General features: G+C 37.6%; 1 protein-coding gene across 1 annotated transcript in view; it reads left to right on the forward strand.

Moving 5' to 3' along the window:
• Positions 1–11,281, forward strand: part of LY96 (lymphocyte antigen 96) — a 141,600-nt gene that overhangs the window by 127,387 nt on the left and 2,932 nt on the right. The window contains exon 4 of the mRNA XM_053715135.1: positions 9,174–9,226. Coding sequence (XP_053571110.1) covers positions 9,174–9,226 — 53 coding nt within the window. The remainder of the gene's footprint in view (positions 1–9,173; positions 9,227–11,281) is intronic.

The raw sequence follows: 11,281 nt of genomic DNA on the forward strand, positions 1-11,281 counted from the left end.
GTGGTTTTCCAGTATTTATGGTTCATTTTGTTAACTCCATTGAGCATTATGATAAAAAGGGACCTTTTGTGTATGTCGTTGAACTTCGGGAGGTCATGGTAGACCAGGTGGGCGGGGTTAGGATGGATTGTTAGTCCCAGTATCCTGTCAATTTCTGCAAAGATCTCTCTCCAAAACACCAGAGAGCGGGGCAGCTCCACCAAATGTGGAGCATTGAACCTTCCTCACCACAACCCCTCCAGCACTTACCTGTTGTATTGGGTTATATCTTTTTCTATCTTTGGGGTGTTAAATACCAAACTACTCAATAATTTATATTGAAACGCTTGGGTTTTAGCTGATACCAAGCATTTCTTTGTGAGATCAAAGATTTTGTGCCACTGTTTAGGGTCTATCTCATGTCCCAATTCTTTGTGCCATCCGTGAACATAAGAGGGTAAGTTGTTGTGGTTGTTGTATTGGACTAGGTTGTAGATAAGGGAGATGAAGTGTTTTGGGGTTTTTGTTTGTGTACGTAGGTTTTCATACGGTGTCAGTGGTCTGGTAAGTGAGGGCTTGTGTTTATGTGAAGTGAAGCAATGTGACAATTGGGCATAATGGTACCAAGACGTAAAGAGTCTAGGGTCCCATTTCTTGAGCTCTTGTGTGGTTTTGAGCTTACGTTGACAAATGGCATTGTAGATGCAATGTTGTTAAAGGGGAGTGGAGGTTTTGCAGTGGTGGTGGGAGAGTGGATACCAATGGCCGAGTTGTCTCTGATTAGAATTATGGAGAGCATGGAGTTGAGATCGTACTCTGCGTAGCAGCAAGTTTGTCCCACTCATTGAAGATCTCTCTCAACAACGGGTAAGAGGTCAGCAGAGGCAGTCAATGTACCAGTGGGATCCACGCAAGGGAGCCGAACAATTAAACATTTGAAATTAATATCTCAAATTGTTTAATGTCCCTTTAATAGCTTGTAGACTCTGCTTTCATCATTTGTGTCTTATATGCCATTATATTTGAGGCACAAATACATTCAAGTGTTTTAATATTACACTATGGTTTGCCCATATGTTTTTAACCTCCACAAAGAGATGAAATACATATTTAATGTTCACATATGTCTGAAGCCACCAATCACTGACATGTGTCAAGGTGAGATGCAGAAGTGTATTGCTGATCCAGTGGTGTCTTTACTTGAGCAATACATTGCTTTCATGCATTAGAGCATTTCCTTATTGCAGTTTTATGTCCCTATAAGTATACATTCGTTTTCTCACCATTTTCACATAGTTACTGATTCAGGAACAATGCCAGACAGTACCAAATAATCCCATATGAATGAATGATACTGAAATCCCAGAATATAACAAAACCTTCTTTCCAGCTTGCAAAAGATAAACAGTAACGGTACAGTGCCAAGTGCTATACACAATTTTTCTACTGAACCTTTTTTCTATAGTCCATGATGATTCCATACCTCTGTTAAGTCTATTTCTTTGCATTCCCAAGTGCAACACATTTGCAGACAGCACTCATTTGAAGAATCTTTCCCCTGCTCAAACCATCCAGCAGATTAAAGGGAAAGTAAAGTCAAAATTAAACGTTTATGATTCAAATAGAGAATTGAATTAAAAAACAACTTTCCAATTTACTTCTCTTATCTAATTAGCTTTGTTCTCTTGGTATCCTTTGTTCAAAAAGATACCTAGGTAGGCTCAAGAACAGCAATGCACTACTGGGAACTAGCTGCTGATTGTTGGGTGTCCATATATGTCTCATTGGCTCAAGCAATGTATTCAGCTAGCTCCCTGAAGTGCATAAGTTGTGACTATAATAATTAATGTAGAAATCCTAGGTGAAAAAGTTCACGTTTTGTGTTTATGATAGTTTATAACACCCTTTTGACTCTTTTACTATTTAATGCCAACCAGTTTACAAAATACACAAAGAAATATAATTAAAAAACAAACAAACCAAGAAGCTATTTAAGTTCACATTTAAATAAAAAATAACTAACAAGGATCTGCTGTTACCTGGCTCACAAACCCAGGAAGGCAGTGAGAGGTAGGTCCCTGCATCATGGGTAGGGCCCTGCATCATGCTCAACAGTAGAGGACCTACTCAACAGTGGGCCCTGGTGCAAACTTTTTTTTTTTGGGCCCCCAAAGGTAACTCATTAGTAAGCAATACTAATAATATACATGCTGCTCTGTGTAATGGTTTTTAGGATAGATTGACCTGCAATAAAGAAAGACCCCCCCTGCATTAGGATTGTACACATTCTGCATATGCCTATGTATAGACTGGCTGCTATTGTTAAGGGGTAACCCCTGAAACGTTGTGCTTTTTTCTTTGGCACCAATAAATGGATATTTCACACTGTGCTACTGCCTCTTTGATATTTGTATCTATTTTGGGGGGTTTGCAGTCTCCCCTGCAGCTTGCACAAGTGCTACAAATGTGCTGGACTTTACTTTGATTTTGTTGCTATGGGCCCCTCGAAGCACTTGGGCCCTGGTGCCTCTGCACCTGCTGCATCAATGTTATTTCCGCCCCTGATGCATAAATAATAATGCGGGTTATGGGGCAGGGCTAAGAAAACCAGTCATGGCCCTTAACTGGCCTTAGCCCACCGGGCACATGCCCTGTATGCCCTATGCTCAGTCCAGACCTACTAGTAACAAACCTTTACACACATACAGACTCTCAACACAGAGAAATATATATCAAAACATGCAGAACTTTGCAAATGTATTGTGCTTGTGTCTAATAAAAATGAAGGCTTTTTAAAAAAAAACTACAAATTGATAGCCAGATTACAAGGGGAGTGCTAATGATAGAGCATGTGCGATAAGCAATTTCACTAGACTGCACTACCATTAGCATTTAACTTTGATATTACAAGTCCATGGAAATGCACGTTAGCCAGAGAAGGGTTAGTTCAGCCTACTTCACTCAGCCTATGTTCTTAATGGGTATCGTGACCGCATTCATTTGAACTGCTTTACAAATTGAAAGTTATAGTTTGCGCTTGAGCGAAAGCCAAAACTGCACTAAAATATTTAGCTTGACTTCAGTCTAAATATGTGTTTGTGTATATATATATATATATATATATATATATATACAGTATGTGTATATATATATATATATATATATATATATATATATATATATAAATGCATTCATGTGTATTTATCACAGTCAGTCTATAAAGGTGTCAGAGTTAGTGCACAAGCGATAACTATTAGTTTTTTTAACATGGCTCTCCATAGAAGTCTATAGGAAGAAGTTAGTGCGGTTGCAGTATCCAAAGTCCTCAATTTAGCACGCCTCGACCTTTAGCTTTTGCGCTTTCTATTTTCAACTTGTAATATGCACGCTAACCTGGTTACAATACATTTTTACTTTGAGCACAGTTAGCGCACAAGCTATTTAGTGTGCCACTTGTAATCTGGTCCATAATGTTCTATTTATTTCATGTAATTGGCAAGAGTCCATAAGCTAGTGACGTATGGGATATACAATCCTACCAGGAGGGGCAAAGTTTCACAAACCTCAAAATGCCTATAAATACACCCCTCACCACACCCACAATTCAGTTTTATAAACTTTGCCTCCTATGGAGGTGGTGAAGTAAGTTTGTGCTTGATTTTCTATGTTGATATGCGCTTTTCAGCATTTTGAAGCCCGATTCCTCTCAGAGTACAGCGAATGTCAGAGGGGTGTGAAGGGAGCATCACCTATTGAATTCTATGGTTTTCCTCGCAGGAAATATTTTCATAGGTTCTCTGTTATCGGTCGTAGAGATTCATCTCCTACCTCCCTTTTTCAGATCGACATTATACTCTCATATTTCATTACCTCTACTGATAACTGTTTCAGTACTGGTTTGGCTATCTGCTATAAGTGGATGGGTGTCTTTCGGTAAGTATGTTTTCATTACTTAAGACACTCTCAGCTATGGTTTGGCACTTTATGTATTAATATACAGTTCTAAATATATGTATTGTACTTATATTTGCCATGAGTCAGGTTTATGTATATTTCCTTTTGCAGACTATCAGTTTCATATTTGGGAAAAAACATATTCAGGAAAATATTTTTCTTACCTGGGGTAAAATTTAATGACTGCTTTCTCATTAAATGTTTGCGGGCAAAATTAGGCTCGCGATAATATTTTTTTTTGCTGCGAAGGTACGTCCGGTAACGCAAATTCGTCATTTCCGGTGTCTTAGTTGACGCCGAGTTTCCTTGCACAAGGATGAGTCTGCAATGATGTGAGTGTGTCATTTCAGGATGTTGGCGCCAAAAATGTTTGCGTTGTGCGTCATACTTGGCGCCAAATAATTTTATTATTTTAAACCCCATTTCCTATATGCCTCTTGCCTTTTTCTATGTCAGAGGGCTATGCTGTTTGCATTTTTCTTCCAAATCCTGAAACTGCCATATAAGGAAATAATTTTGCTTTATATGTTGTTTTTTTCTCTTACATTTGCAAGATGTCTCAATCTGATCCTGTCTCAGAAACCACTGTTGGAACCCTGCTGCCTGATAACAGTTCTATTTGTGTAGATTATATCTCCAGCTGTGGTATGTAATAGTTGTCATGATAAGCTTTTACATGCAGAGAATGTATCCATCAGTTCTAGTACTATGGCTGTTGTTCCTTCAACATCTAATGTACATGATATTCCTGTAAATATAAAAAAAAAACATTGCTGATTCAATTCAGAAGGCTTTGTCTGCTATTCCACCTTCTAATAAATGTAAAAGGTCTTTTAAAACTTCTCTATCTGATTCAGAAGATCCTACATCAGATATTGACACTAACAAATCTACTTATCTATTTAAAATGGAGTATATTCATTCCTTGTTAAAAGAGGTGTTGATTACTTTGGATATTGAGGAAACTTGTCCTCTTGATACTAAAACTAGTAAATGTTTAAATTCTGTTTATAAACCTCCAGTGGTTACTCCAGAGGTTTTTCCAGTTCCTGATGCTATTTCTTATATGATTTCTAAGGAATGGAATATGCCTGGTACTTCTTTTATCCCTTCTTCAAGGTTTAAAAAATTGTATCCTTTGCCAGCAGTTAGATTGGAGTTTTGGGAAAAGATCCCCAAAGTTGATGATTCTATTTGTACTCTTGCCAAACGTACTACTATTCCTATGGAAGATAGTACTTCCTTTAAGGACCCTTTAGATAGGAAACTTGAATCTTATCTAAGTAAAGCTTATTTATATTCTGGCTATCTTCTCAGGCCTGCCATTTCTATGGCTGATGTTGCAGCTGCATCAACTTTTTGGTTGGAAAGTTTAGCGCAACAGGAAATGGATCCTGATTTGTCTAGCATTGTTCGCTTGCTTCAACATGCTAATCATTTTATCTGTGATGACATTTTTTATATCATAAAAATTGATGTTAGATCTATGTTTTTAGTTATTTTAGCTAGAAGAGCTTTGTGGCTCAACTATTGGAATGCTGACATGGTATCAAAGTCTAGATTACTATCTCTTTCTTTCCAAGGTAATAATTTATTTGGTTCTCAGTTGGATTAGATTATTTCAACTGTCACTGGGGGAAAGGGAGTTTTTTTGCCTCAGGATAAAAGACCTAAGGGTAAATCTAAAACTTCTAATTGTTTTCGTTCCTTCTGACAAAATAAGGAACAGAAACTCAATCCTTCCCCAAAGAATCTGGTTCCAATTGGAAACCTTCTTCGAATTGGAATAAATCCAAGCCGTTTAAGAAACCAAAGCCAGCCCCCAAGTCTGCATGAAGGTGCGGCCCTCATTCCAGGTCAGCTGGTGGGGGCCAGATTAAGATTTTTCCAAAGCATTTGGGCAGATTCTGTCCAAAATTAATTGATTCAGAGTATTGTGTCTCAAGGGTATCGAATAGGATTCAGAGGAAGACCTCCTGTGAGAAGATTTTTTCTCTCACGCATCCCAGGAAATCCAGTAAAGACTCAGGCTTTTCTGAAGTGTGTTTTAGATCTGGAGCTTTCAGGGGTAATCCTACCAGTTCCGTTTCAGGAATAGGGTCTGGGGTTTTATTCAAATCTATTCATTGTCCCAAAGAAAGAAAATTCATCCAGGCCAGTTCTGGATCTGAAAATTTTGAATCGCTTTGTAAGAGTGCCAATATTCAAGATGGTGACTATAAGGACTATTCGGCCTTTTGTTCAGCAAGGTCATTATATGTCCATGATAGACTTACAGGATGCATATCTTCATATTCTGATTCATCCAGATCACTGTCGGTTTCTGAGATTCTCTTTTCTAGACAAGCATTACCAATTTGTCGCTCTTCCATTTGGCCTAGCGACAGCTCCAAGAATCTTTTCAAAGGTTCTCGGTGCCCTACTCTCTGTAATCAGAGAACGGGGTATTGCAATGTTTCCTTATTTGGACAATATCTTGGTTCTAGCTCAGACTTTACATTCTGCCGAATGTCACACAAATCAACTAGAAAGACATCTTTGGAGGATTAATTTACCAAAAAGTTCCTTGATTCCTCAGACAAGGGTCACCTTTTTAGGTTTCCAGATAGATTCAGTGTCCATGACTCTGTCTCTAACAGACAAGAGACGATTAAAATTGGTTTCAGCTTGTCGGAACCTTCAGTCTCAATCATTCCCTACAGTAGCTATGTGCATGGAAGTTTTAGGTCTCATGACTGCAGCATCGAACACGATCCCCTTTGCTCGTTTTCATATGAGACCTCTCCAGCTTTGTATGCTGAATCAGGGATTATACAAAGATATCACAATTAATATCCTTAAATCCCAATGTTCAACTCTCTCTGACTTGGTGGTTATATCACCATTGTATAGTTCAAGGGGCTTCTTTTGTTCGTCCAACCTGGACACAACAGATGCAAGTCTTTCAGGTTGGGGAGCTGTCTGAGGATCACTGACAGCACAAGGGGTTTGGAAATCTCAAGAGGCGAGGTTACCAATCAATATTTTAGAACGCCATGCTATTTTTAGGGCTCTTCAGGTTTGGTCTCTATTGAAGAGAGAACCATTCATTTGTTTTCAGACAGACAAGGTCACAACTGTGGCATATGTCACTCATCAGGGTGGGACTCACAGTCCCCAAGCTATGAAAGAAGTTTCTCTGATACTTTCTTGGGCGGAATCCAGCTCCTGTCTAATTTTTGCGGTTCATATCCCAGGTGTAGACAATTGGGAAGCAAGTTATCTCAGCAGTCAGACTTTACATCCGGGGGGGGGGGGACGTCGCTCCATCCAGATGTGTTTTCTCAGATTGTTCAGATATGGGGTCTTCCAGAAATAGATCTGATGGCTTCCCATCTAAACAAGAAACTTCCCAGGTACCTGTACAGGTCCAGGGATCTTCATGCAGAGGCGGTGGATGCATTAGCAGTTCCTTGGTGTTACCAACCTGCTTATATCTTCCCACCTCTAGTTCTTCTTCCAAGAGTGATCTCCAAGATCATCATGGAACAATCGTTTGTGTTTCTGGTAGCTCCAGTATAGCCTCACAGGTTTTGGTATGCAGATCTTGTCCGGATGTCCAGTTGCCAACCTTGGCCACTTCCTTTAAGACCAGACCTTCTGTCTCAAGGTCTGTTTTACCATCAGGATCTCAAATCATTAAAATTGAAGGTATGGAAATTGAACGTGTAGTGCTTAGTCATAGAGGTTGCTCTGACTCAGTGATTAATACTATGTTACAGGCTCATAAATCTGTTTCTAGGAAGATTTATTATCGAGTTTGGAAGATTAATATTTCATGGTGTTCTTCTCATAAATTCTTCTGGCATTCTTTTAGAATTCCTAGAATTTTACAGTTCCTTCAGGATGGTTTGGATAAAGGTTTGTCCGTAAAGGGACAAATCTCTGCTCTTTCTGTTTTATTTCACAGAAAGATTGCTAAGCTTCCTGATATTCACTGTTTTGTACAGGCTTTAGTCCGTATCAAGCCTGTTATTAAATCAATCTCTCCTCCTTGGAGTCTTAATTTGGTTTTGAAGGCTTTACAGGCTCCTCCTTTTGAGCCTATGCATTCTTTGAACATTAAACTACTTTCTTGGAAAGTGGTGTTCCTTTTTGGCCATCTCTTCTGCTAGAAGAGTTTCTGAATTATCTGATCTTTCTTGTGAATCTCCTTTTCTGATTTTCCATCAGGATAAGGCAGTTTTGCAGACTTCATTTAAATTTCTACCTAAGGTTGTGAATTCTAACAACATTAATAGAGAAATTGTTGTTCCTTCTTTGTGTCCTAATCCTAAGAATTCTTTGGAGAGATCCTTACATTCTTTGGATGTTGTAAGAGCTTTGAAATATTATGCTGAAGCTACTAAAGATTTCAGGAAGAGTTCTAGTCTTTTTTTTGTCTTTTCTGGTTCTAGGAAAGGTCAGAAAGCATTTTGCTTTTAAGAATGAAGTTTCAGTTGATCAGATTTGCAAAGCAGCAACTTGGTCTTCTTTGCATACATTTACTAAATTCTACCGTTTTGATGCATTTGCTTCCTCGGAAGCAGTTTTTGGTAGAAAAGTTCTTGAGGCAGCTGTTTCAGTTTGATTCCTCTGCTTATGTTTAAGTTCTTTTCTTTTCAACTATGAGAAAAAACTTATATTTTTGGTTGTGCATTAATTTTTCAGCCGAAAATGGCTGTTATTATTTTTATCCCTCCCTCTCTAGTGACTCTTCTGTGGAGTTCCACATCTTGGGTATTACTATCCCATAAGTCACTAGCTCATGGACTCTTGCCAATTACATGAAATAAAACATAATTTATGTAAGAACTTACCTGATAAATTAATTTCTTTCATATTGGTAAGAGTCCATGAAACCCACCCTTTTTATGGTGGTTAAGATTTTTTCTATAAAGAACAATTATGTTTCCAAGTTCCTTTTTTTGATGCTTTTTACTCCTTTCTTTATCACCCCACTACTTGGCTATTCGTTAAACTGAATTGTGGGTGTGGTGAGGGGTGTATTTATAGGCATTTTGAGGTTTGGGAAACTTTGCCCCTCCTGGTAGGATTGCATATCCCATACGTCACTAGCTTATGGACTCTTGCCAATATGAAAGAAATGAATTTATCAGGTAAGTTCTTACATAAATTATGTTTTTTCTACCTTTTCTTGATCAGATGTCTGATATGACATTAAATACAATGCTAATACTTCCTTGTTTTTTTTATCTCAGAAACAATAACCATAAGCATAGTAAAAGTTCCGAGACATGTGCCTTATTTCACGGTAAGTGTAACAGATTTACTAGCCTTCTCTAAACTATAATACTGTGATTTACCAATAAGGCATCAAAAGGGGCATAGCACATTTTAGTTTATGATACATATTTTGAATCTGTAAATTTTTGAGGACTAAATATTATAAATCATAATTACTGTTTTAAACCCAAATGGAAATTGCAATATTGCTTCTATGTATTTACCAACTTAGGGCTTATTTCCATCGAGAGGTCATAAAATGAAAAAACAGCTATCGGAAGCCATTACGCTTATTGACAGTTTGCGATGACGCGTTTTCCATCATTACTGGCAGCCGGGCTCCAGCTGGAAAAAAAAATGTACGGGGCCCATAGAAAATAATAGAAACCAAAAAGCACAAATTTATACCAGGTTTCCATTGAAAGCGCAAACAGTTAAAACACTTTTGGAAGCTGTCGATAAGGTCTCAAACATTATGGTATGCTTAGCTAGGTGTAAAAGAGAAAAAAATAAGCTTTTGAGGCCTCTTTTCTGTTGAAATTTTAAAGTTTTTAAACAATACAAGTGTTTCACTTTATAAATTTATTGTTATTTGTAATATTTATTGCTGGCCCAGGTATAGGATTAGTTGGAGTTATGTTTATATTTAAATATCAATATGTATTTACATATAAAAATATAATGAAGCACATATCTACATAATTCCAACTAGGTCTATGTCTAAGGCAGCACTAAATATTACATATATCAATAAATTTAAAAAAGTAATAAAACAAAAAAGAACGGCTAGATTACGAGTCTTGTGATAGGCATAAAAAGCAGCGTTGGCCGGTACCAACGCTGCTTTTTAACGCCCGCTGGTATTACGAGTCTTGCAGGTACAGGTGTACCGCTCACTTTTTTGGCCAGAAATATAATTTTAATAAATCTAAATAAAATAACTATTATTAACTACATTATTCCTATTTAAAACTAAATACTTACCTATAAAATAAACCCTAAGATAGCTACAATATAACTAATAATTACATTGTAGCTAGAATAGGGTTTATTTTTATTTTACAGGCAAGTTTGTATTTATTTTAACTAGGTGCAATAGTTATTAAATAGTTATTAACTACCTAGCTAAAATAAATACAAAAGTACCTGTAAAATAAAACCTAACCTAAGTTACAATTACACCTAACACTACACTATAATTAAATTAATTCCATAAATTAAATAAAATTATCTAAAGTACAAAAACAAACAAACACTAAATTACAGAAAATAATAAACAAATTACAAGAATTTTAAACTAATTACACCTAATCTAATCTCTCTAAAGAAATAAAAAAGCACCCCCAAAATAACAAAAATCCCTACCCTACACTAAATTACAAATAGCCCTTAAAAGGGCCTTTTGCGGGGCATTGCCCCAAAGTAATCAGCTCTTTTACCTGTAAAAAAAAAGTACAAATCACTCCCCCAACATTAAAACCCACCACCCACACAACCAACCCTACTCTAAAACCCACCCAATCCCCCCTTAAAAAAAACTAACACTAACCCCTTGAAAATCACCTTACCGGGAGACGTCTTCACCCAACCGGGCCGAAGTCCTCAACAAAGCCGGGAGAAGTCTTCATCCAAGCTGGGCGATGTCATGAGATCACAGTAAAAGAGTTCATGACCTATGCACTGTTGATACTGATTAAATAATAAAAAATTACACACACAAGGAATATTCTCCTTCCCAACAGGAAGCTGCAAGAGGATCACCCACAGCAGAGCTGTCTATATAGCTCCTCCCCTAACTGCCACTACCAGTCATTCGACCGAAGACAAGCAAGAGAAAGGAGAAACTATAGGGTGCAGTGGTGACTGTAGTTTAAAAATAAAAAACACCTGCCTTAAAATGACAGGGCGGGCCGTGGACTGGATACACCACAAGAGAAATAAATTTATCAGGTAAGCATAAATTATGTTTTCTCTTGTAAGGTGTATCCAGTCCACGGATCATCCATTACTTGTGGGATACCAATACCAAAGCTATAGGACACGGATGAAGGGAGGGACAAGGCAGGCGCTTAAACGGAAGGCA

Source organism: Bombina bombina, chromosome 5, assembly GCF_027579735.1.
Source record: "Bombina bombina isolate aBomBom1 chromosome 5, aBomBom1.pri, whole genome shotgun sequence".
Classification (NCBI taxonomy): domain Eukaryota; kingdom Metazoa; phylum Chordata; class Amphibia; order Anura; family Bombinatoridae; genus Bombina; species Bombina bombina.